Genomic DNA, 26,655 nt, shown 5'->3' with positions numbered 1-26,655 from the left:
GTTGTCTCAACCTGGTTTTCGAAAGTATAGCCTGTTAAGTTTGATATTTTGTTGTTTTCTGGAAAAAGTGTATGTTCTTTGTAAATGCTGTGTCAGTAAAATAAAAGAGTTTGTTTATATTCTGTTAAAATGATGGATAATCACTCTCATTCTATTGATTCTAATGAGGTATGTAACTTGTTTTGGCGCTCTTTCACTATTATACGTAAAAATTAATAAAAAAAAAAATTTCTTCAAATGCCGCATACCACAACACATTGTTTGGGTTAGGGTGCGGGTTAGCGTTTGGTTGAGGGTGGGTCAAGTTATTATTAATAATAAACATAATATTACTTGACCCACCCTTACCCAAACGCTAACCCAAACAATATGCGTTGTGGTATGCGGTATTATTTTGTTGTTTTTTTTGCATAACTTTTCACGTACATAAGTGAAAGAGCGCCCTTGTTTTTTATGAAGGATACATTAATATACAAAATTAAGTTGGGAAAATACGGCCGTGTACCTGCAAGATCTTTTTGAGACCTGCCATACTTTCCCGGGGTTAAGTCTGGGCTGTAATAAGGTTACTGCAAAATTTCCATGGCTGTCATAATGTGACTGTAAGTAAATTACTACCGAAAACTGTAACCACTATTACATTTTTTTCAGTTTATTTTATTTTGTAAAGCTTAAAAACATGAAAACACAAAGAACACATAAAAAGCACATGGACAGCGAAAGCATATTCAGTTTTTGTTTGTTTTGTTGAAAGTATGCAGCTGGGTAAATTTAACGGCAATTTACCATAAGATATACTCAATATTTTTAGGACCCATTCTGTATTTCATACCTCTTCGCCCGAGATATCGGGTGTGCTGCACCAAATTTTGTTTAACTGCACAATATACCAATTCAGCTGTGTACACAAATTGCTTTTATACAAAAAATATGAATTGTGTACCTGAAACAGAATGCAGACTGACCTGAGATTAAATTAACTCTAAATTTAAAACATATGTGTGTTAATTAACTGATTGGACGTTTGTTGTACAATTGTGAAATATTTGTAAACTGTGTTTGCAAATCAGTCCAACAATATCATCAGTTGATGTGCTATATAAAGTGTGTTCGTTGTCCCGTCTGGAAAGTATGGCAGATATTGACAACATTTAGCGCGTGCACGACAGAAAAAATTTTGTTGACCAGGTGCAACAAACGTTGAACCCTGTATATATAATGTATGGAAAAACCGAGTTGATATTTATTTTTTGGGGTGCAGGTTTAGTCTGTTAAAAAAACCCTGGTGAACTTGCCTTACTTTTAATAGTTGCTTGTTGTCAACTGAATGAATTTGATTTTTGGCAAGCTTTTAAATATGTACTGGATGATCATATTTATTCATATTCAAAACTAAATATTTGTTATGGGTTTTTTTGCCTGCATTCTAAACTACAAAACTTTTAAGTTTTATAGAATTTATTTCATAATTTACCTAACACTTACACAAAAATATTTTTTTTGTTTCAATAGAACTTTCGAAGTAAGAAATATTTCCAGACCATACAACTTGAAGCTGAACCAGATGAAACATCTACTTCATCTACAGAGGTACTTTGTACTGTTTCTTAAACTTTTTTATGTATTTCTTCACTACTTTATCTAAACATAATAAAATGGAAAGTTTGTGAGTCGGCAGTCGGCTGCATGTTCGCGTTTAAGGGAGACACAGACAGAGCAACGTGGCTGATATTAGGGAGACAGACAGAGAAACGTGGGCTCATTTTGCTCCTTCTTAATCGAGTCGCCGAGCAAGTGGGAAAAATAGAAAGAAAGTCGTGTGCTCCCAGACAGAAAAAAAATTGTTTCTTTCTATAAGAGAAAGTCTTGCATCTTAAGCGAGCGCCGTCGCAAACCGGTCACGGGTGAGCAACTTTTATTTTTAATGCGTTTGTTATCAATTCTGAATCGATAAATGTCGCTACATATTTTGTTGCTGTGTATAAAAACCGTGTGAAAAGAGTAATTTAATTTCAATCCCAAGTCAAGGGACGACCAGCGCTTTGGTGTATACAATAGGCTCAAGGCAAAAAAACATAACATGTTATGAAATTTATTGTAACCGAACGTGTGCAACGTTCCAAGTAAAGACTTTAGTTTAAAACTTTTGCAAAATTTAGACAGAGTTCGCAAAATATCGCATTTGTTGTCGCAGTTTGAACACTAAGCAGATTTACTTTTCAAACAAGGTTTTCTTTTGCTGGACGTCAAATACTGCTACCACACGGGTCGTATACTAAACATACTTTGAAAAAACAGCCTTCCCAGCAATGTTGTGATGGTGATTGAGGCCAAAGTCTAATGACTTCTTACAATGGTTTTAACCATGCAATACTTGGCAGAGGTTGCAAAATATTGCGTTCATTGCAGCAGTTTAACAGAAAGCATTTGTTTTTTTCAATGCGAATTTCTTCCGTTTGACGCAGTTTAGCACCGGGATTACGTATTTTCTTAAATATAACGCTATCAAGCAAGTCTAAACAAATTGCTGCTACAACCTGAAGTTTAACGTTTAAGAGTTATTGTCAATTGACAAATGTCAAGGGTTTTCGTTACTTAAAAGATGTATGACATGCTTAGCCAAGTGTTGTGTGCTATAGTCAATTATTTAGTCGTACAATTTCAAAAACATCACACAACAGTGGTTGCATGTTTACTCGAAAGGGCGGGCATGTGAGTTTTCGCAAAACCTCTTGACGAAAAGGGTAAAACGTTTTCACACATTTATAAGGCAATAACCTGTGTGAAGTGCATTTCCTTGGTAAAAATAAAGTTTCATGTGGCAAAGTTTATACCTTTATGTTTGATAGCTTTTTGCAGTTTGTTTAACCACGTAAAAGATAGTCTAAGTTCGCAAAATATTGCGTTATTTGCAGCGTTTTCCTTAACATTTTTTTATGCGTCATTAAGACACTTACACAGAAAACTTACAACAACCCTAACCGAGTTTAAACTACACAACATTTGGACTGAGTTAGCAAAATATTGCGTTTATTGCAGCGGTTTAAACACTAAGCAAATTTACTTTTCAAACGGGATTTTTTTTCGTTGGATGCAGTATGGTATTTACCGTGATGGCTTATTTGTTTGAATTTTGCGGAATTTGAACAATTGCTGCTACGACTTTCTTTACGTTTGTTAGTAATTTTTGATCGACATATGTCACAGGTTTTCGTTACGTAAATTATGCGAGACGTCTTTAGCCAAGGTTGTGTGTTTAGTAGCTCCATTGTAAAAAGCACACAACGTTGCAATTTGGTTTGATAATAAATACCCCATGTTTTTTTTTAAATCATCGGCTATATCATGCGGCTTCGGCAAGGTTATACAATGCTGGTAGCAAGTGAATTAGTAATTAAATGGTCACAGCGCGTTCGCGACTTTCCTTTAGTGACCTATTTCAGACACAAAACTGCTTTTTAGGTTATACGTTAATTTTTTATCTTTAGATTGTTTTAACCGAATGAAAAAATTACTGGGAAATTACGGAGACAAAGAATTAGATCTTTAGAGACACACAGATAAGTCAAAGAATTAAACACGCCATTCCGCTTTCACATTAATGCCGCTTTCACACAGGCTGTGAGTGTTACTCTGATTGTGAGGAAGCCTAAGGTAACCGATTTTAGACCCATGATATGACATGATTTGATATTTTTATTTAGTGACACGCAGTAGAAACGTTTAGGCATAAGCAAATTTGTTATGACATTTAAAAAAATATGTTTGCATTATTTATGCCACTTACGAAGATCTTACGCTATCCGTAACATTACTTTTGGGTTGTATGCTGATTACCTAACTTAGCTTCCATAATTATGGGCTATAACATGAGGCTATTAGTTTAACATGTTACAACGTAATGTGCAATAGTAATAAAGAGCCACAGTATGATGGATTGTTTCATTTTGTTTTACCAGATAAAATTCAGGTAGACTTCGTACATTATGATGGTAAATATTCTATTTAACCTGGGCAACGCTGGGTATTTCGTCTAGTGTATTATATTTTGACCTACTGGTATTCTATTTTTATGTATGGGTCATTTCATGTCAAACGTCCCAGAAAAATAGCAAAAGTTAACCCACCCACTCAGATTTTGTTGAAAATTGGTAATCTTATAGAACTTTTCACCACGATTCTGAAAAACTAAGTCTAAGAAAAATCCGTCGAGAATTGACAAAGTTATCGCCAATTTAAGTTTGGGTCCTGTAAGGTGGTTTTCGCTCATAGAATATATCATAAATGCTTGAGCATAACTTTAAACCACTGTAATTTTTTTTTAAACAGATTATAAATCTGTTTATTTGAAAACTGGTGCTACCCAGATGTATTTTACTATATTTCACTGTTCAAAAAACATTGACTTATCAGCTCCCCCTCTGTTTGGTGGGGGGGAATCGGAACCCAGTTTTCGTGTTCATTCATGCATAACGAAAACTTTGGATGCCTGTATCTCGAAGAGCACAAAAGGAATCACCTTGTGTAATACATTATTTGAAAGCTCTAGCAGAAATTTGCTTGTAAAATCTAAAAGCTGCTTCTTTTGTTAAGGGTAAAAAATTACATAGAATTCTCTTAAACATAAAAATGAACAAAAATTCTCGTTTTTAATAAATATACAGTGACAGTACTGGTATCGAACAATCACAATTAACAGATTGTTTCTATATTGTGTCATTCCATGTGCTAAATTACTTTTTTAATGTTTATATATGTCCTTAAATTGTACCTTCACCTAATATAAAAAATCTTAGTTATTGCCGGCAACATTTTTAAGTAACTCAGCTGAAAACACATACAATCTGGTTACTTTTTAAAAAGTTAAAATGACCCAAATAATCAATGAACCATTGGAAACCACATCAATTCCTACCATATGTGATGTGCCTAACACAGGATTGTTATGGTTCACACATTATGTGTAGTGTGACACTGTTGCACAAAAACTTTTCACAGTACGGAAAAGTTACACCACTACTCATATCAGTATGTACATTACACACATAATTTGTGAAATACACATCATACCAATATTTACTAAAAATGAGGTCTTCTGGTATAATCTTCTGGTATAAATTTCTGGTATAATACCAGAAGAACTTATTCATATCAGAAGAACTTATTTTTAGTATACTACAACAGCTTATTTATTTATGCCAATATTTATGTAAAATAATGCCTTATAACTGGTGTAAGTAAGACACAGATATAGTTAATTCGAAGTTAGCATTTTTAATTTAATACCTGAAAAGTTTTGGTAATACCGTATAAATATAATGCATTGAAATAAAATAATGGGGTATTAATGTTGACATTTTTGACGAAACTACATTTATAAAGTCCGAAACTGGTAACTGCTGCAATACTCATTCAGTTCTGTCCACTGTTGTCCACTGTCTAAAAGTAATATCTTCGTTTGTGTCTTCAAACTTTTCCAACAACTTTGCTCCAACTCCAGCAATTCCGGGGACATTTATTGCATCTTTGTAACATGCAATGTTTTTTGTTTATGTCCCATATTTTAAAAACATGAAAAACTGTAATGAGGTGGTTGAGAATGTCTTAGAGGTTCACCTAGCCTACAAAAATGACCACAATATACAAATTAGAAAGAAATGTGACATTTTAAACACAGTATCATCCAAAGCCACTGATGCGCGTCGCTGCAGTGATCACATATTTGACATATTTTCAAACTGTCATATCTTCGCCAAGCATTGATGGATTTAAAAAAAAAATTTTTTGTTGAAGTCAGTGTAACTTGATGCATTGGCATACAAAACTTGATAAAAATCAGAGGGGGTGGGTTAACTTGCCTGGGCAGTTGACATGGAATGACCCGTATGTTAAAACATTCTGGTAATATTGTACAGATTTTAAAATGTATTTGCTTGGTTGTGCAATAAAAATGAATATTTTAGACAAGCATTTGAATTGTATTGTTCATACACATTCATGACATGTTTCTTTTGGATCAATGCTATACTTGTCTTTTGTCTATTTAAACAGGAATTTTATGCATGATTATTATTAACAATACTCAGTAATTACGGTGTTTTAGTTATACTTGCTGACCAAGTATATATTGTTGTTATTTTAAAGACTTGTAACTTTTATCAGGCTCAGTTGAAGGTTTGATGCAGATTTTACCAAAAGTGGTTTTACCCCAAACACAAAATTATTATCAGTCTATAAGTCAAAGTCAACTGTAATATGTCCCTGCAGGCTGTATTAAATTTTCAGGTCCTATGCTGGCTTTTTTATATAGTTATGCATTACAGTTTACACCGCTGCTTCAGATGGTAGTTGTTTAGGATCTTAAACATTTAAAAGATTATTTATTTATTACAATATACATACTTTTTTTTGGATTAATTGCCGTCACAGATAATTAATTTAAAAAATACAAGGATTTAATATTCTGGATTTGAAACCCAATATTGTAGAATCCTCTGGGATTCTACTTTGTCATTAATTTTTTTGTTGTAATTTTATTGGTACTTGTATTACAATTAATTTATTTGTAAAGGGAATTTAAAACATAATTTAGGTAGATGAAATATGTTGTCAACATATTAATAATTTATATTGATCTAACCAAACTATAATATGTATCTGTTTGTAGCATTTTACCAATGAAGTCTTCCAGTTGGCCATGTCATTGGTATCAGCAAGACAGCCAGTTCAACATCCGGCAGGCAATGGAAGCCCAGAACATACAGGTTCATTATATTTTTTCAATATTGCTTGAGTATTTTTTGCCATATCTCAGAATTAAATATGTCTGTGTGTATTAAAATGTTTCTAATATACAAACATATTTAGACCTATTTATTTTTGGCCAGATTTAAGTCAACTACAGCAGGTTCACCTTCCACCCAATGCTGGAGTAACCACAGGCACACCCAATCAATCCCTAGAGTTCTGCCCATACCATTCACAAACCAATGATCCAAGCTCTTTCTTCTTATCAACAGGACAGTATTCCAGCAATGGTGTGATGAATGGTTCTCAGAATCATCAAATTCATCAGTCTTCCATAAATAGACAACAACTTCAAAATACTTACCCAGTACATACAGAATTTAACAGATCCACATCCACGCCGCAAGCTCAGTATCCGACAAGGCCAGATGGTTTGGACAGACATTCTCGCTCTTCATCAGTCCCAAGTAGGCCATATGTACACCATCCCCTATCCTCAAACAACATGGTACAAAATGGGCTGGATTTTCCAAGCACAGCATTGTCTTCCACTTATAGTGGTACCAGTCAATTCAGGTTAATTGGTTTAAAGTGAACTAATAATCTAATATATATGTTTGGCTTGGTTTGGTTTGTCCCTCAGTCGCTGGCATTCATTGAATAGCAAGATAGAGTTGGGCAATGTCGTGCACATAGCTCCATCTTAAGCAATAAGCGGAGTGATCCACTAAAATAGAAAGAAAGGCATAGGCTTTCAGACAGAAAATGATTAGTCTCTTTTTATGCGTAACGCATATATCTATGGAGCGTCATCGCAATACTCTAAAAATAGTTATAGTTTTTTACTTTTAACACATGTTTAAACTTATTTGTTCTTAAGAGTATCCTTACCCACACAAAAGTTGGCAAACTTACACTGATATTGTACACCAAACCTTCCAATTTTGCTTCCACCTAGGTAGTAATCTTATAGTTACTCTCATTGTGGGAAAGCATTTAGTTAAAGTATTTCAAACTCAATAGGCGGCAAATAGTCAATGGACAACCAACACCTTTTCCGTTTACAATAGGCTACATGTTCTCCGATCACTGCAAAATGCAAAAAATCAAATCACAGTTGTGAAATTTCTATTTACCGAACATGTTGTGCCATGAAGTGCAACGTTTAGGCACAAGTAAAACTGTGATGCTATTTCAAAATATATTTTCACATTATTTAGTTCTCTGACGAAGTTGTTACGGATAACATCACTTTTTGGTTCCATTTGAATTGTCACATTCAGTTTTCATAATTATGGTCATTCCACGAGACAAACTAATTTTGATGAGGCTAGCAAATTTACACTGACATGTTACAACATAAAAATACAGTAGTGATAGAGCCCACAGCATAATAAATTGTTTCATTTATAACCACAGAAAGTTTAGATAGATTTAGCAAACTTATGTGCTTATTGCAGTTGTAATGGAGTTTCATCTGCAGAAGAAAACACTTTTATATTTAAACTAACACTTTGTTTAACCTGGGCATCCCAGGGTATTTCATTTAGTCATATGTAGTGCAGCAGGCCAAATGACCTTTTATATTAAACTTGCCTTTATTTTAGTCGATAATGCCATTTTCTCATTACTCATTACTTCATGTTGATATGTTACTTAGCAATGTATTTTTAGCAGGCTAAAACATATATATTTTAGGGATTTTGTTTCGGAACTTCCAGTTAAATCAAATTGTTTACAAAGAAATGTATTACAAACTTAAAACTGCTGAATAGTTCAATTCTACTAAACATGATATTTATGTTATTCAGCTTACTTTATGGTATGCTTTTATTTCTTTTTAGTTCAACTCAATCAGGTCTTAATGACATGACAGGGTTGCAGCATTCATTAAGTGGGATACAGTCACCTGAAGACATTCAAAGGGTGAATGAAACAGGCAGCCGCTCGTCCACAACCGAATCAGATGCCAGTGATGAGTAAGTTTTTATTTTTTTAGGTACAAAAAATAATATTAGGGTTATATACCCGTAAAAAAACGTTTTAGAATAACAGAATTTCACTCCACTATGCTTTCTTAATTCTGTTACAGCAAACACAAATATTGCAACTCTGGTTTAATAACAAGATATAGGTTTAGACAAATATAGACAGAGCAAAATCAATTCAAAATTACAGTGTGATTGTCCCACTGAGCTATATTAAACCAGGGGTTATAAATTATTTTAAAAACAAAATATTACTGCCATTGTAGATCAAGGCTGGATGACAGATTTTTAGACAGTTTTATGGTTATATTGTCTACCTAGTGCTGATGGTGTTGGACTATCAGTTTGATTCAATATAACCCCTGTTTGACATGCTGCCTGTGGCTTTTAAACTTAAGTACAGAGAGTTTTTATAATTGAAACTTAAAACACAAGTAAGTTTTTCATTTCCAATAAATGCTCTTGAGTATGTAAAAGTTCCTCAGACAGTTTAATAAATATAGTTCTCACTGGTTCTAATAGTAAAACTTTTTTGTCTCTCGCTTATTTTTTTGAATGCTATTGCTACACAAGTAGAGTAAAACACAGGTTGAAAATGTTACGTGTTATTCACTTCAGCAAATGTGCCTTAGGCATATTGTTGAAGTTTTATCTTGTGCAGCTATTTTGGCAAAAAGCATTATTTCAAATTGTTTAAAGATGGGAAGGTATGTGCACTGCAGTGTTTGTATGATGTTTTGTTGACATATATTGTGGCAGTTCATTGATTAATGTAATTGTAGCACGTTATTATCATAAAATATAACTTAAACTACGATGTAAAAGGTAAAAGATTTAAATTAACTAGTATTTTACCAACTTCTTTCCCACTTAGCTGTTGTTTGGCTGCTAATGTGCCATTTTGTAGGTTAGTATGCAGAGTAAATTAAAATTTTGATTAACCTTTAACTTCAGGGGACAGGTTGTATATTGCTGATCTTTCTGCAAAATATGATTAGTAGTGAGTGGAACATTCATTGATCAGTGCTTATTTAAGTAGGAAAATACAGTATTTTTAGCAGAGAATGTAGGTTGCTAAAAACAGGATTTTCAAACCGTGGTACGCGTATCCACAGGGCTATGCACAATAAAATTTTTTTTGTTAAATTAGACTATTAATGCCATTATTTCGAGCAATATGTGAAATATAAGCATGTCCTTATAAATTAAACAAAATGAACACAATTTAAAAAAAAGGGTTTTGTAGTTTATTTGTTTTACGACTTCACATTATGACACACACATTTTGACATGTTTTGTATTTTAATTTATTACTTCTAAGAGGTTCGTCATACCGATAAGTTGAAAAGGTATGTAGCTAAAAAAAAGTTTTAGAACCCCTGGTATAATATGTTGGGAGGCCAGAGTCCACATATTTACATTTTCTTCCTGTTGACGAAAAATTAGTAAAAAAATTGGAATGTGCTCATTATTTAATTATTTTCATCTATATATAAACCTTTTCACAAATTAACTGGACATACATGAATACAGTACTGATCACAACGTTTGCTTCTAAGGCTGAGAACACTGTAGCATATAACTTATACCTGTTTAGTTTAACTATGTTGTCCTCAAATCTTCATCTCTTTGGACACTAGTGTTTAATGTACTAAATTGTATGCTTTACAGTATGAGCTTTCGAACGGTCCATCCAAGCTATGAAGGAGAACCTGGAGGGAGCTTAAATCTACCTGAAAAAAGGGCAGAGACAGTTCGCAGTATTTCGGTTTGTGATTTTTTTCTTATTAAATAATTAGATTTGATGTCATTAGGTCATTTGTAAGTATGTAGAAATGTTATTACACTGAGAATTTTACTGAAGTGAATATTATATCAGGGGCTTGTTATAATTTAATTTTTCATGTATATATGATCTTAAAATAAGTAGTATCATTGTAAGGGACTGACAAAAAGACAAGTTTAGATAAGTTAGAAGTTTTATATTTGTAAACTCGCATACTGTATTTGCAATTCTGTTGGTTAGAAAATAAGAGTCATTAAGAAAAATAGTTTGACTAATGTTTTTATAGGCGCATGTCTCTCATGCAAGGACAGGATCTAATGCAAAGACTACTTCCACTCAGCCTTTTCCTCTGAGTCCACATCTTGGACCCGCACCACCTGCTATATCTTCTTCATCTACTAATAGGACTCGTGAACCAAAGGCAACAGGTAAAAGTCTGGGCAATTTGCACAGCAACTACCTGAATTTTTCCTGAAATTTGCCTTATTTATTGCAAAGTTTGTATATGGTCGTTTATTATCTAATACAGGTAGCAGTTTTAATTAGGGCATCTAGTCATAAACTTAAACTTAACCTATAGAATAACCTGAAGTTCATTAACCAAATATTAGGTAAATTGTTTTAAGGAGTTTAACTATTTAACTGTTTCAGTTATTCGGCGGTTTGGTTTAAAGTTAACTTGTTTTAAAACCAGTTTAATAGTCTCAAGTTTGGGTTAAATATAAATATGTTTCGCTTAACCTAACCATTATCCTAGAAATTTATAAAATCGTAAAAAATTACAACAAATACTCCTGCACCATTGTACGCCTAATGTAAACTTAACCAAAAATAATAATACAATAAACAAAATAAGGCTGCTGCTGGTGATATAGCACGAAGAGCACATGTCATGCCTTCACAAGAATGTGCACTGCTTAATTTCATCTCAGAATATATAAAAAAAAAACAGGAATTGTTTCTACTATAAACTGAAAGATATTTTTTCTGTTTTGTTACAACTGGCATTATCAGTTAACTGCAAAACAAAACAGATATGTATCAGTAGCAAAAAACAACAACCTTTTTTACCTGTATTCCTTAGTGGAAGTTTTATCATTATTGAGATAAAAATTGAATTGAGTTATTTAAGTTGTATATTGATTGCCAAATAAACCTTTGTATCAATTATTTATTGTTCTTTTAATATAAATTATTTTTTATCTTTTTATAAAACATATGGGTTTGTTTTGGTTCTTGAACGTTTACAGGAAACCTTCACTTCACAAAAAAATTGAACTTTCATTAACAATAGCTATATGTACCTACTACTTACAAAGAAGAGTTATGTATGGCTAAAATGCAAAACTGTTCCTTTTGTTTTTGTTAGAATTTGTTTTAAATTAAGTTATGATAACAACATGGGAAATCCTCTAGCCTTTGTTTAACTATAAAAAAATTGTAGTAACAGACCTGCATGGTTTTTTTCAAGTGCTGCAATTTGGCTTGTGCTGTACCTTGAATTAAATCAGTTCTTTTTGCTATCTTTTTTTTTTTTGCAAAGCACCAAGCACCAAACGCTACTGATTTATATTTTTATTTATTTATATATTGATAATAAATTCATAATAATCAATTGGGATAGGTTTCTCGAAATTAAAATGGCGCACCAGGGCATAGGGCCGTTCAGTTTGACAACCTCCTTTGTTAAGAAATTTATATCTATATTAGATGCTATCTGATTGACATGATACTGTCCTAGTATCGGCTTTGTTCAGATATTATCAGAAATCCCTTATATCACAACCTAATGTTTTTATGTTTATTGTCTTTTCAGTTTTTATCACATATGCCGACGAACCTGACAAGCAGCACATACGAACTGTTGTGCAAATTTCCCAAACTCTGATGAAGAATAGCATTGATATCAGCGTTGATATGCTAGAAGAAACAATGCGCTCCATGAGTATATCTGACTGGCTTGAAGATAAAATGAACAAAGTAAGATAATTAAGTCATCTAAATATTGTCAATGTTTTAATCAGTTAATTTGATTTAAGTAATACAAAAAACAATCAGTCCCAACTATACATGTAATTAAGCTCTCACACTGCAGTGCATATATTATAATGGGGGGTTTTCCTTTTGCCTATAGCATCATTTCCCGTTTTGCAACAATGGCCTAATGCAACTACCACTTCAAGTGTTAAAAACTGCCTACTGTAGCGAGTTATAGATTAGGAATTCTACACTTCTCTCCTGGCAACATGACTCTATTATATTCACACAGTCTCCTACATTACAAACATAATAATTTATATACCAAATGGGTTTTAATTAGCAGGTGGTTGTGCCTCTTCGTTTGATTTTATAGCTTTTTGAAAGCAGTTAGTTTTAAATTCATTTAACTTTCCGGTTTGAATTGGTCCTTTCACTCGAAACCTTCATCAACCTGCTAAAATGACTCTGATTGGGCCTCACAGGTGTATGAGGCCGAATAACAGAAAATGTTGCAAATATTTTTGTAGTGCGACTTCGTGTTGATCTGCATCAGTCCCGGTTACAAACAGATGATTGACATGGAAGATGAAAGAAACATTGACCAACGAAGCATGGAGAAGACGTTAAATACAAAATACATTTATCGTCGCATTCACACGGAATACATAAGAAATGGCTCCAAAAACTATCGTTTCATACCAGTACTGCTCAGTGGAGGAAAACGAGTACGTATTATCTTAATGATTGTGTGTTTGTGTGTTGTATGTGAATGCGAGTGAGGCAGTCTAAATATATATGCTAGGGCATCGGTTTCCATTTTTGCGTTGCGGACAACAACACGACTTTATGGTTGTAACGTCAAATAACTCAACTTGATTTTAACACATATATAATGCAGTTGTCAATGTACATTTTATCGGACAATTCTGCAACGAGTTATCAAACAATTAGCCTGGTCATATAGTGATATTCTAAGTCACATATATATTTCTACAAACATCGCATTCGACACTGCTGTCGTTACTTTGACGTTCTTTAAAACTAAAGCTGGTAAGTTACACAGAGTTTGTAAAAACGGTTGCAGATATCCGGGTTCTTAAATCTACCATTCTTGGTAGCTGTCGGACTGTCTCAAAGGCGTGATCATCTGTTTTTTTTTAATTTTTAATTACACTTTCTGAATTAAATATTAATCAATAATTCGAAACACCAAAAGTGCGTTTTTCACGAAATAAGTTTAGTCGTCATTTATGCTGATTGTTTTCCATATTAAAACTATTTCTGGTCTGGTATTAGAGTTTGTAAATAATCATCGTAATCGTGCAAGTGCTGTTAAAGCTAACATAGTTATAGGTGTTGCACTTGCACTATAGCGTTAACGCCTGCGGTTGCGTGTTTTAGCATTTACGGGCCTTCCGGAAATTAAGGACTCTGGAGTAATCCCGTGACTCCAACAAAACTTTTATTTGTATAACTACTTGCATAATTTGGCAGACGTTTAACCCTTAGATATTCGCAGTGTTGTCAAGTGTTGTGAGGTAAAATACGATTTTTCTATCATAAAAATAGTTCCGGCTTACCAAGGCGTTACTTGACTAAGTTAAGGTGTGGTTGAAACTAAATTCACACCTCACGCCAAGTGCTGTAAATATTCAATACCTACTGTACAAAGAAAAAAATAAGTAAAGGCCTTTATTTACCCCAAACTTAATCGAAATATCTTAGTAGAAAGTTATCATCTAAATAAAAGGGTCTGGCTTACGGTAAGAAGCAGTGCCTTAACCACTTCTTAGGTCACCAAAAAGTGGGTCTTGAAAATGTTAATCGAACTCGGTCAATCGGATAGAATCTTTTTTAAAAGAAATTTTGGTTTTAGCTTAGTGTGTGTTTGTTTTTGTAAATAACAATTTTACACTGTTTAGCACCACATCCCACACTGGCTGTGCGACACCAAAGTTTACGAGTGGCCAGCGGAGTACGAAGACATTATTTTTCGACTTTATAGAATGGAGAAGTTCGTCAAACCCGCCCTGGGTGACCGACCACAGCACACCGTGGAACATTATGACAGTTTTTCTAGCCAGGGACCAAGTAGTCGAAATAGTAGCACCAGAAAAAAATAAACGCTGGATTGATGTTACCACAATTTTGCCAATTTTCATTCCTTATCAACGCGCCCGGGTTTCGTAAAGTGTTCAACCAACCACAATTAGCATCAGACCCGTCTCTCTTCGGTGCCCATGATGTGCCATCACATTTTACACTTTGAGAGTTGACGAATATGGGCTAAAACACGTCGATCGTAAAGTTCTGGTACAGTTTGAACTTATAGTACAAGTAAATTTTTGTTACAATTTCAATTTAATATTCAACTGTTTTTAACTACCGAAAGCTCAACATACTGACATGTAAAATAGTGTGATTAGGAGATATTTGTTCTTTTTTCTATATCTGAAGCGTATACAATTAAATATACAATAAATCGTGTTTTGTAGGAGTGTAGGATATGATTATGTTTCGAGAATCGTAGTCGTACTTTTGCATACCTGATGTAACATTTCTTGTTTCTGAACGATATATTCATTGGGTTCGCAGTCTGGGACACAAGGCATAATACCCCACATTGTGTTATCAAATAAAGATAACCAATTTTTTGCGCTTCTCTTAAATCTACTTTACAGTATGACTAAAGCGCGGGAATTTTTTTAAAAGGATTTTGTTTTATATTGGCATACGGCATTCGTTTGCGGTACCATTACCAGAATTTTCGCCAATCAGTTTTATATGATGTCACAATAAACGAAATTGACACAAGCTTACCAACATTCATAAGTTGGAATATAACAGAGCAAAAGTTGTAATACGAAATTCTTTGAAATATTTCTCGGCACCCGTGGAACTGATTCAATTAAAAATTCTATATTTCCTACATAGAATTTTTTATGTGGTCATTTGACGCGTCATTGAGGGAATCGTGGCCCTATTAGCATTAAAAAGTTTGTTCCAATAACCCCACCGCCATGAAAGTGTTAAAACTAAATTTATTCTTCTTTTTACTGGATTAATAACGTTGAATTGTCTTTATGACGTTTTGTCTGAAAACTTATACTTGTACATTTATAGTGGCGATGCATATAAAATGTCTCGATCATTTTCTGAAGTGGGAGGACCATTTTTCTTGAAGTTCAAACAATAATACTATATTTAATTGTTTCCAACCACGCGCATTTGATTTTAGCATAATATTAACGATGTATCATTGCCTTTTTGGATTTCTTTCTCGCCTTGATGATTTGTATTTCATTGAACTACACTTTTGTTTCATTTATAAAATATACTTTATATGTTGTACGTTGTAGATTGTACGTTGCACCATAGTTAGACAAGTCTTAAAATAACGCTTTTCTTGATTAAAACTCATTTCTTAAAAATGTACCCGTCTATCTCAATCTAAATTAACACATAAACTTGAAAACATTTTTGGGCAGCTTTCGCGCAAAAAGTGCTACACCTTTTGCCGGTAAGTTTGCTCATCACTTAACAAATCAGTTGGGAAGACATCTAAATTTACACTATGTTGGTGTTGAAATTACTTGGTTTAATCCAATTGCAAACTACATATGAGACAATGCAATTATAGTTTAAATATATCAAACTTTTGGCAAAACTACGGTTATGGAAGAACGTAATGCGTTTTAAGACTACAGCTTATCTCAAAATAAATATGCCCTCTTCTTCATGAAGACGTAAAAACTCTAAAACGTTTTTTTAGAATATAAAAAATCACAGCTAAGCATAAACAAGCGTAATGCAAATTTAAATTCCTCCCAAAAACTACATTGTTTGCCTATACTATACTAATTACTGCAATGCAAGAAAAATCAAGCTTTGCAAATCTAAGTTGACTTCTAGTGCGTTCTAGTCAGGGGCGAATTTTACCAAACTTTATTTTCATCCTATTTTAACTAGGTAAAAGGAATCTTGATTATGTTTCGAGAATCGTAGTCGTAGCCCATTTTTTAAATTGTGTTATAGCTAAGATTCGTGCGCAGTGTTGTAAACAAGTCATTTTGAGAGCAAGTCAATTTCAAGTCATGTCATTGACATAAAAGTAAACTGTTAACCTAATCAAAATGATAAACTCGTCCGATTATAAGCAACAATTTGACTAAAAAGTAACACAAACGCAATATACAACAATAAAAGTGTTTAATGTGTGAAACTTGGGATAAATTTTAATGAAAAAACTTCATTAAATCCCAAGTTATTTGACAAAATGACTTAAGTCCAAGTCAAGTCATGTGTCGAAAAGACTTAAGTCAAGTCAAGTCATTTTGGTCAAAGGACTTAAGTCAAGTCAAGTCATTTGAAAACAGTGACTTAAGTCAAGTCAATGACTTAAGTCATTACAACACTGTTCGTGCGTCTCTATATACAATACCCCTCCAAAAAAACAGGTAAACATACTGCAATTTAACTCTAAAGCGACTGCGGGTTCTTCAGCAAAATTATTTTTCCCATAACAAGGTTCTGCTGACCTCTCCAAACTAGGGTTCCTGTTTTTCCCGGATTTTTTCACTCCCGGGAAACGGGATTAAAAAATGAAACTTCCCGGGAATCCCGGGATCCCGACGAAAAAATTATACATAAAATTACGTCATTTTGAGGTTTGTATTTTTTTATTTTAGCTCCAAACATCTAATTAAGCTCATTTATGGGCGTTCTTTCACTTATATAAGTGGAAAGTTATGCAAAAAAAAAAAAAACAAAAGAAAGAAATACCGCATACCACAGGTTAGCGTTTGGGTGAGGGTGTGTCAAGTATTATTATGTTTATTATTAATAATAACCCTTGACCCACCCTTACCCAAACGCTAACCCGCATTCTAACCCAAATAATTTGCGTTGTGGTAAGCGGTATTTAAAGACCGTTTTTTTTATTAATTTGTACGTTCATAAGTGAAGTAGCGCCAGACCTTCTCTAATACGAGTCAGGACCGTTATTTGTGCATGCATGCGCATGCATGACGTATTTTTTTTGTTAGAATAAATTTAATTATTTTTTTCCGCTGGTAAGCGCAAATAAAACAACTCAGGCAACGACGTTAACATGGTTGGTACTATTTTTTATTTATATTAGTCAAAACGGCAATATTATTAAAGTTTGCTAGGTTGCCGAATACCCGGGATTATAAAAAAAATTTCCCGGGATTCGGGATTGTTAATTCGCGGGAAATCCCGGGAATTTCCCGTCGAAACATTCCCGGAGAGGAACCCTACTCCAAACACGTTGTGGCGGCTGCAAATCACTTTGTCGCCCAAAAAATGCTGATGGTTTAAATCACTGCAACGTGTGTTGCAAAGTACAAAATAAGGTGAACCTAGCCCACAGTATCCTAAAATTGTTATCTATACTATAAATTTCAATTACAATACACCTTTTGTCACTAAAATGTACCTTGCCTTCGCTATGGAACATATGACTGCGTAAAAAGCGTCACTTAACAACACATAAACCGAAATTAGGTAGAAGGTGAACTGTGCAAACCGAAAACCTTACAACACGCAGTACCAAAAAGCCACCTTTTTAGCTGAAAGGTGGCTTTTTCGGAGGCAAAGGTGGCCAGTCCACATTTGAAGCGGCCATGTGGAAAGGCTAAATTATGTCACAGTAGTCTGATAACGGAATTAAACTGCAAGTATAACAGCTCATATTCCTTGCAAGACCCATGTAATTAAGTAAACGTACACATTTCTTGTTTAAAAATGCGACGTCTTGTTTCAAAACGCATCAATGAATACGGGTTTCGATAGACGGACTTCTCGTCCTCAAAACAGTGTTTACATAGAAGATAGAGCCTATGCAAGACATATTTTTCGTCCATCACCTATTATTCATACTGTAGGCTATTTTTATAGGCTACCTTCAAATCAGGCTGTGCTGCGCTGATCTATATTTAATGAAAAGGTAGTATGTAGTTTTGTTGAAAGTGAATGAATGTCGCACTCTGGTAAAATACACATTAAAATATCTATCAGCTTGATAAGTTAGAACAGGGGTTCCCAACCTTTTTCCAATCTCGTAGCACTTAGACGTTTTCTAATGCCACGCGTACCACTTCTTGTATAACAGTGGTTCTTCACCTTTTTTCTACCGCGCCCCCCCCCCCTCTTTGGTAATTGTTCTGTGCCTTGTGCCCCCTTAGATATTAAACAACAATAATAAAGGAAATTTGTAGTGTGAAGCGCGAAAGAAATTGCGTTTATTTGGTTTGTATTGGCTAAACCTTAATTTTCGAGACACACAAAAGCTGCTCGTGCTCGATATATTGGTTTTCATCGAGGTAATTTTGAGAAACATGTTGTAAAAATTGAAACATATTGCGTTAATCGTGTTTTAAAAGGGGTGATGGCACACAATGCAAAGGCTATATACTGCAAATAACATTACAAATTGGCGCAATAAAGTCCGAGTTCCCCCCAATTAGTGATGCGCAAAAAGTTGTTCGTAGTTTGCACAAGGTGCAAAATTTTTTGTAGTTTTGTTGTTAAAATTGGCAAAACACAGTTTGTGGAGAGGGTGGCATGCTGCACAACTTAGATCTTCTGCAACCATATCGTACTGTTCTGAATAAACACAGCCCCAAAGTTCGCAAATCGCTAAATTATGATCGTGTTTCTCCAGTTACCTTTCTAAACATGGGTAATTTTGATGTTATGTATAAGACAGCATACAAGCAGATTGAGTAACTAAAGCAACATGGAACTGATAAAACATTATAAAAATTTAAATATTGGAATAGAGCTTGCGCCCCCTTAAGTTTTGCTTGGCGCCCCCGGTTAAGAACCACTGTTGTAGAACAACTATTTTGATCGAATCATATTTCTGCCTATTAAGCTATAAATCAGTAGATTATATCTATTAAGAGCAATCGTTTGACATAATTAACATCCACTGTTCAACAGCGTTGTACGCTGTCGCTTTATAAAGCAAATTTGCTCCTTGTCGATTGCTATGGCCTGTCTTTTGAAGATTGTAATGGTACGAAATAACAGGAATCATTACGTAACAATGAATAGGCCTTAGGGATTTTTTTTTGTAAAAAAACAGATCAACAAAATATAAAGTTGTGAATCCAGGTTTTTGTGAAAAAAACGAAAGGTACTCGCGTACCACCTGGAAAACCGTCGCGTACCACTAGTGGTACGCGTACCACAGGTTGGGAACCCCTGAGTTAGAACAAAGAGATTATAACCATGAGGACAAACTGTGACGAAGCCCATTGTTCTACTTTCGACAGCGTTCCGCTCTAGTGCATAATAGTAAAACAAAAACAACTGGGCTTGACTTGCATGTTGGTGAGCAAAAATTTTTGAGCAACCGGCTTATATATAGGCTATTAAGGTTCGACATTTCTGAAAGTTTAAAAGTTATGTTTGAATTAGGTGTCAAACTTTTTTCACGTTGGCGCGCCAACGACGTCCAGTTAATGACTGCGGAAGCATACAACGCGTTGCTGTAGAGTAGACCAGTGGTTCCAAACCGGGGTGCCGGACAGGAATTTACATTTTTTTATTATAACTAGTAAGCCTTTTGGTACAACTTTTTGTGTTCGCTTATATAGTACAATAAACAAAATATTACAATATCGTTTAAAGTTATTTTATTGCCCCAGTTTCGTTTATTTTAGCATTACAGTAAAACACTTAAAGATAATTAGAGTACTGATCTTGTAATATATTCAATTATTCTTTAGTTTTGGTGTTAAGGAATATTACCATTACACATTTTGGTACCAGTTTAGTGGATAGGGTTCGGTGAACACAAACTTAGTGTGTAATATTGTTCATTTTAAAAAGGAAAGCACCAGATTATGCAGCTTTGTAATCTGTTGAAATTAAATGTAATAATAACCTTTATTCTTTTACAACCAGTTATCCAATCAAGTTTAAACTGAATAAAGATATATATATTTAGGCTGTTTACAAGATGTCACCTACTTCTATACATGGGCTTTGATATTCATTCAACTACATCCTCCAGCAGTTAAGCTCCAAACTTTTGTTATCAGCTATTAGGGAGAAAAGATGAGAAGCATTCAAGGTAAAAAATACTTTTCGCAAACTTACATTGAAAATGATAAAATATCTATTTCAAACAGGGCTTAACCCGAGTCCGACCCCGGTTAAATGTGACATTTCATCGAGTCCCGAGTCCGGCCCTGACTAAACAGCCTGTCTAACAATGGATATTAAGCTATACACTTATAGGGGTGTCGTATAATTCATTCACTCATAATACATGGTTGGAAAATATTCCACCACATGCTATATTCCACCTTTACAATTTTCAGTTGGCGGTCATATTAGTTTACTGCGCATGTCATAACAGTTCACTGCATTTACATCCACAATTTACATATTGTACATCTGCAGTATACAAATACAGATACTTAAATAAACTTATCTTTATGGTTTACTTTTACTTAAACATCTTTAGGTATACATTTACCAGTCAACAACAAGCAAAATAACTTTTAACGAATTCAACTGAAACAGCCTACAAAAATGACGAAACGAAATGATATGGTATCACGATGCGTAACCATGCGTCACATGTAATATTATAACAATAGGGGAGCGTGGAGAAATTATTACACTAAATATAATAAATCAGTGCGAGATAATTTAATAAAAGTATAAAAAAACATTTGTAATATATTGGTCGATAAATTGTGTTCTTACAGACGCTGTTGACCAGGTACTACACAAAAGAATAGAATACTGAAGTGGCCTCTGGAATCTGGTGTCAAATAAACTTTATTCATTCTTTAAATTGTTTGATTCCTACCATGTTTAACCAAATAAATTTTAAATAAACATTATTTTGTTGTGCTTGCCTGAGTTTGCTTATAAGGTATACCAAGAAGTAGGAAAATAATGACACTTTTAACAAAAATTTATTACTTAAGACAGGGTGGTCCAAAACCCAGGCCCGACATCATTGTTTGTGGCCCGCGAAGCACTGTTGAATTATTGTAATGCGTACAGGGTTTACTTTAAAGAAATATAAGTGAAAAAGTGACCAACAATCAGCGAGCATACTGCAATGGTTTGGTTAGGGTTACAGTTTTCCGATTACCGGTACACCATTAAATAAACCAGTTTACTATGACTTGGCAAAAAAAGCCTAATTTTTTGTATTTGTCAGACAGGTTTGAAAGTCGCAGTGCGTCCTATATGGAACTTTCTAAAATGGCTGTTTTGCTAAGTTATATTTGTGTTCACTTATAAATGCAGTCTTTTTCGAAATTAAGTCTTGTCAAATATGCAATTTTGCGTGTTTGGAGCGCACCATTCTGCCAGTCTGATTATTATCGCTCGATTTTATTTGTGCACAATCTGGTGATAGCAGAAAGTTTGTGCAGTTTATATATCTTTCGACAGTTACTTTTTGACAATGCTTTGTGCCGTCATCTGTAAACCCCTTCGTGCTCCACCCTAACGAAAATCGTTTATCCGCTCCTGGCACGCATGTAGCCTGCTTTGTGGCCCGTAAAGAATATGTAAGAAATATTGTGCAACCTTGGACCACCCAGACTTAAGAAATCAAAATCAATGAAAAGCCCAAACAATTGCCAGTAGGAATTTGTGTAAAGCAGTGTCATATGTTATCCACAAGAGAATAAAGTTTCACATTAATTAATAGGCTTCGTGCAGCACAACAAATGGTAAAAGGGTGGAAAATTTGAAGGAATTTATTGTGTTTTACTCTTTAAATAATCTGCTCATTCTGTGACCACAACTTTTTAAGTGGAGGTTCCCAATCAGTTTTCCAACCTGTATAATAGAAAAATGGTGTAACATACTAAAAGATTTTAAATAAAGAAATACTTAAAATACGCCAGTAAGTCACAAACAAAAAATTGGTAAAATTACTCGGAAGTTTTGTATAACTAGACCAGGGCTTTCCAAACTGGGGGTCGCTCATGGAGTTAAATTTAAAAAAAGTTCAGTAGGGTCCTAAGAAAGTGTCACGCAACTTGTGATAACCTTGCCTGTCCTACCAAGTCAATTTTGTAAACGGAAAACGGTTTAAATTAGGACTAGGGGTCATTAAACAACAAATTACGCCAAAAGCGTACATTTTTATAACAGACTTAAATGGAAAAGATGATGTTTTTCTTATTGTGAATCAGACCGTGACGGTTGTCGAAAGTACAATGTATTGCTTAAAGGCAAAAGAAAAAAAGGCAAAAGTGAGAGTTTGTCCTCACCCGATCCGTCAGACTGGATGGTCAACGTCTCTTCTTTAAAACATACACTATATATTTTATCGTCTGCATCAGTCAGTGCTACGTCTTTTGTGTTTAAAAATCCACGTGAAGTTATTGCAACACATCGTTACATCGCACATTTATTTTGAATTAAAAATTATTACAGAACAACAATGTCTGCTCTAGCACACAAATTGGGTGACCACTGCTTATTAGAGGAATGCGACAAGGTGAAACTGTGGCAATGAGAGCGAAATGGTTTAAAATGGCCCTCTCGTTTTCCGCTACCAGTTGCAAACATTGTGTGGTTGATCACTAATTTGTTTCGTTTTGCAGACACTAGGTGTTCTCAGTTTTCGAAAATAGTTCCTGAAAACATGTTTTAAAAATTTCGTACGAGTTTTTTCGGAAAAACATTGTTTTTGTTCTCTACAATTATTTTTTGACAACTTATGGGGGAAACTGTGGACGCTGTGTGTCAGCAACAAAATACCGATGCTGTATTTGTAACATATACCAAGGAAAACAACCGATACCATTATAGATATATAAGGCAACTGGTGGAGAATCTTCGTTCGAAGGGCATAAAAGTATATCTCGATGGAACTGATGATCGAATACGTGGAATGTCTGTCAGTGATTGGATTGAAACTAAGATAACGGAGGTAATAGGTGAATCAAGGAAACGAACATTTTTGTAATGAACTTTTGTTAGTTGTGCACAATTAGTTTATTAAATATTTTGTTATAACCGTTCTTTCCTTCCTGGCATGTAGTATTATCATACTAGTAGTCAATTTTGCTTGAAATATGTCTTGCCCGGCACTTTGGAGTAATGTAGCTCTAACCAGGTAGACCAGGTGCGCCAAATTAAAGTTTGACAGTTGTGTAAAAAAATGCTTAACTATTTAACTTCCTGTTTTTTTCAGTGCCAACATATTATTGTGTGTATTAGCGAAAATTACAAAACTACAATATCTCTTGAGGATGACAATGATGAAACAATTCACGATGCAACAAGTCGTTTACATGCAACTTATATTTATAGACGCATACTCTCAAGATACATACAAAATGGCTCTCTTAACTACCGTGTTATTCCAGTGGTGTTTCCCAACTGCCGAAATGTGAGTATGGAAGAAGTAATATTCTACTTACAACCGTATGAACTAATATGATATTTGTGTTAATAGTAGACACATAAAAGATACTCAAAACATTTTTTCCCTAGGATTACATCCCAAATTGGCTTCATGATACAATAATTTATGACTTTTCTGAAACAAACAGAATTGCAAATCGGATAAAGAAAAAGGCTAATGAGTGGCCTAGTTCCTTTGAAAACTAATCTTCCATCCTGTATTTTTGAAAACAACTTTTCTGTGCCAAAGATTCTACCCTTTGGTATTTTAAATCAGTTTCAAAAAAACGTTTTTAACAATATTGTGATTTAAAAAAATGGTAAATTCAACTGTTTTAAATGCTTGATCATTAATATATGATAATACACCGAGCATTCTTTCTGATTATTTTAAGTGTATATAATATGCAATTGTTGTTGGCATATCACACATCTAAATGTTTCCAGGAGCACCTTATATTGTGTCTAGTTGCCAGATACATTTAAGGAATTCAAAGACTTAAACCAAAAACAAAACAGTATGAATGCTATCTATATTTTTTGCACTTGTAACTTGTATTGTACGCAAATAAACAAACAAACAAGCAATGTATTTATAATAACTGGAACGGTAACAATATTGTTTTTAGTGATAAAATCATCATATTTATCGATCTGCAATACCTTTATTTTGTAGAAAAGTGCAGTTGTGTTGGTTTTAAAGATGGTTCGATCAAGATTGCATCATGCCGTCCATAAACCAAATGATACGGCAGATCGACAGAGAAATGTTTTTGTTTAAATTTAAAATATATTAAACTAAATTGGCTTGTAGAGAAGTGTTGTGACAAATTTCTTCTTGTATCGGTGGGTTGCACTTAAGGCCATAACTCCATCTTTTATTGAAAGTGCATACATATGATTTAGCATAACATGCTGAGGTTCGGGCAGAAGTGATGGCTCGTACTGCAGAAAGGTAAAGCATGGTTAGTTGCACTTACAGTAGCTGACATAACTAAACATTTTTCTCACTAAACGAAAACAAAGGCAAAATAAGACTTTTTAAAAACACAATTTGTACCACTAAATACAGTTTAAATAGCTAAAAACCTACTGATAAGTCTACATCCTGATTTAGAAGGACTTTGTTGAGCAAATGTGGAGGTAAAGAAGGTGGGTGGATGTTAGAGTCATCTAACAGACTTCTAGGAACGTCTTGACTATAATCTCCAGATGAAGATAAATAATCTTAAAAAAGAATGAAGTTTATTCAACTTTAACAGTGGTTCTTAAAGTGGCATCATCGCCACCTTGGGGGCTAAAAGAGAAACAACGGGGCGATAGCACATGAATCATTATTATCTGCGAATTGCGTAACCATTAAGCGATTCCCAAGAAAAAGATTTAATGAAGGCTATGTGATTTGTTTAGGCCTGAATTATTGCTTTAATTTTACTTAAAATGAACTGTTTAAAAACAGCCCACCAAATCGCCAGTTTAATTACCTAAATGCAAAAAATTTTTTTTAATTATTTTTGAAAAAATTCCGCCTCAGGGGCAACATAGCATTCTAATAAATTTAACCTATACAAATGCATTTTTCGCTCTGGAATAAATTTCTGCGTTTTAAATATAAAAGAGAATATAACAGTAGTATAAAAATTACATTGGCTGCATTGACTAAGATTCTCTACAAATTGATAATTTTTTTCAAAATAACTGTTTTAGCTAATAGTCAAAATCTTCTTTAAAAACATTATTATGATGCTCATATATACTTTGCTGTAAGGGGCGACAGTGCTTACAAGTTTAAGACCAACTAATTTAAAACAAAAAATTAGATTTTCTTTTATCCCTATAAAGAAATTCATACACAGTATTGAAGCCTTAACCAAAACAAGCTGTAAACTAAACACCGGAAAGATTATCAAACTAAGTTTATGTAATGTTAAACTCGTTGTTGGCTACTGTCAGATATGTTTTCTAGTATATAGTATACCTTTAACTACATTATTTCCAGTAGAATCATACGCAAGTGCTTCAAAAACCTCAAAGTCGGATGGCTTTACTTCTAGAAAGTTATTTACTGTCCCACCATCATTTTGCTTTGTTGGCTGAAATGCAAGTTAAACCAAGCCAATATCTTCACAAATGTTTTATTTATAAAAATTGTACCAGGCAAAATTATATTCCCAAAAGGAACTTTAATTACAGTTTACACTTCATAATGCTGCACAATTAGCTAACCAATACCTCTTGCGGATCCACCTTCCATTCACCATCCACAAAAAATTTGTACTCGTGTACACCTGCAGGTAAGTCCACAACAGCAACAAAATCATCATGACTTTTGTTTAGGCGGAGTTTGTTCTGCCATTTGTCATAGGAGCCAGAAATGTAAACCTTAAAAGGTATATAAATTAGTAATTCAAAGACTATTATATACTTCATAAAGTGTGCGTCTTACTTCTTTGCCACCACCCTTCCACCTTATTACAGCTGGAACTTTTTTTCCTCCAGGTAAGTGATGTTGACCAATTTCATCCTAAATAAGTAAAGCGATGAACTTCATTTTATAAAATTAAGAAAAGTGTGGAAATGTTGCTTACGGCCAAATAATCATGGTGGTCAGGAAAAATAAAACCAGAATCATCCATAGGAGAACCATCTAGATGTTGCTGTCCATCCCCACCACTTTGATCATCTAGAGGCCGTTTCGTACCGCTATTTCCCATTTTTATAACATTAAAGCATAAG

At 34.0% G+C, this 26,655-nt stretch overlaps 3 protein-coding genes across 4 annotated transcripts; 2 read left to right on the top strand and 1 right to left on the bottom strand.

Moving 5' to 3' along the window:
• Positions 1-15,852, top strand: LOC146168366 (uncharacterized). Of its 2 annotated transcripts, none has more exons than XM_083382814.1 (10): positions 1-168; positions 1,513-1,590; positions 6,668-6,764; positions 7,020-7,323; positions 8,592-8,726; positions 10,407-10,503; positions 10,808-10,949; positions 12,338-12,501; positions 13,029-13,226; positions 14,424-15,852. In XM_083382814.1, exons 1-10 carry the CDS (start codon positions 130-132, stop codon positions 14,622-14,624), a joined length of 1,455 nt encoding a protein of 484 aa, XP_083238940.1. In that variant the 5' UTR covers positions 1-129; the 3' UTR covers positions 14,625-15,852. The 2 variants fall into 2 exon arrangements, with proteins under 2 accessions (XP_083238940.1, XP_083238934.1); XM_083382808.1 differs by having other exon boundaries at positions 6,888-7,323.
• A 7,266-nt stretch (positions 15,853-23,118) lies between these two features.
• On the top strand, positions 23,119-24,542 carry LOC146168365 (E3 ubiquitin ligase TRAF3IP2-like). The gene is made up of 3 exons (XM_083388937.1): positions 23,119-23,443; positions 23,708-23,905; positions 24,010-24,542. Exons 1-3 carry the CDS (start codon positions 23,231-23,233, stop codon positions 24,124-24,126), a joined length of 528 nt encoding a protein of 175 aa, XP_083245063.1. The 5' UTR covers positions 23,119-23,230; the 3' UTR covers positions 24,127-24,542.
• LOC146168364 (5'-AMP-activated protein kinase subunit beta-1-like) lies at positions 23,858-26,655 on the bottom strand. The gene is made up of 6 exons (XM_083388926.1): positions 26,508-26,655; positions 26,366-26,443; positions 26,152-26,301; positions 25,898-26,012; positions 25,013-25,146; positions 23,858-24,864 (listed from the first exon to the last, which is right to left on the bottom strand). The coding sequence occupies exons 1-6, from the start codon at positions 26,631-26,633 to the stop codon at positions 24,718-24,720; spliced, it is 750 nt and encodes a 249-aa protein (XP_083245052.1). The 5' UTR covers positions 26,634-26,655; the 3' UTR covers positions 23,858-24,717.

Source organism: Ascidiella aspersa, chromosome 1 (assembly GCF_963924565.1).
Source record: "Ascidiella aspersa chromosome 1, kaAscAspe10.2, whole genome shotgun sequence".
NCBI classification, from domain to species: Eukaryota; Metazoa; Chordata; class Ascidiacea; order Phlebobranchia; family Ascidiidae; genus Ascidiella; species Ascidiella aspersa.
Note: the sequence above shows the minus strand (reverse complement) of the source record. Positions and strands in the feature narration are given on the sequence as shown.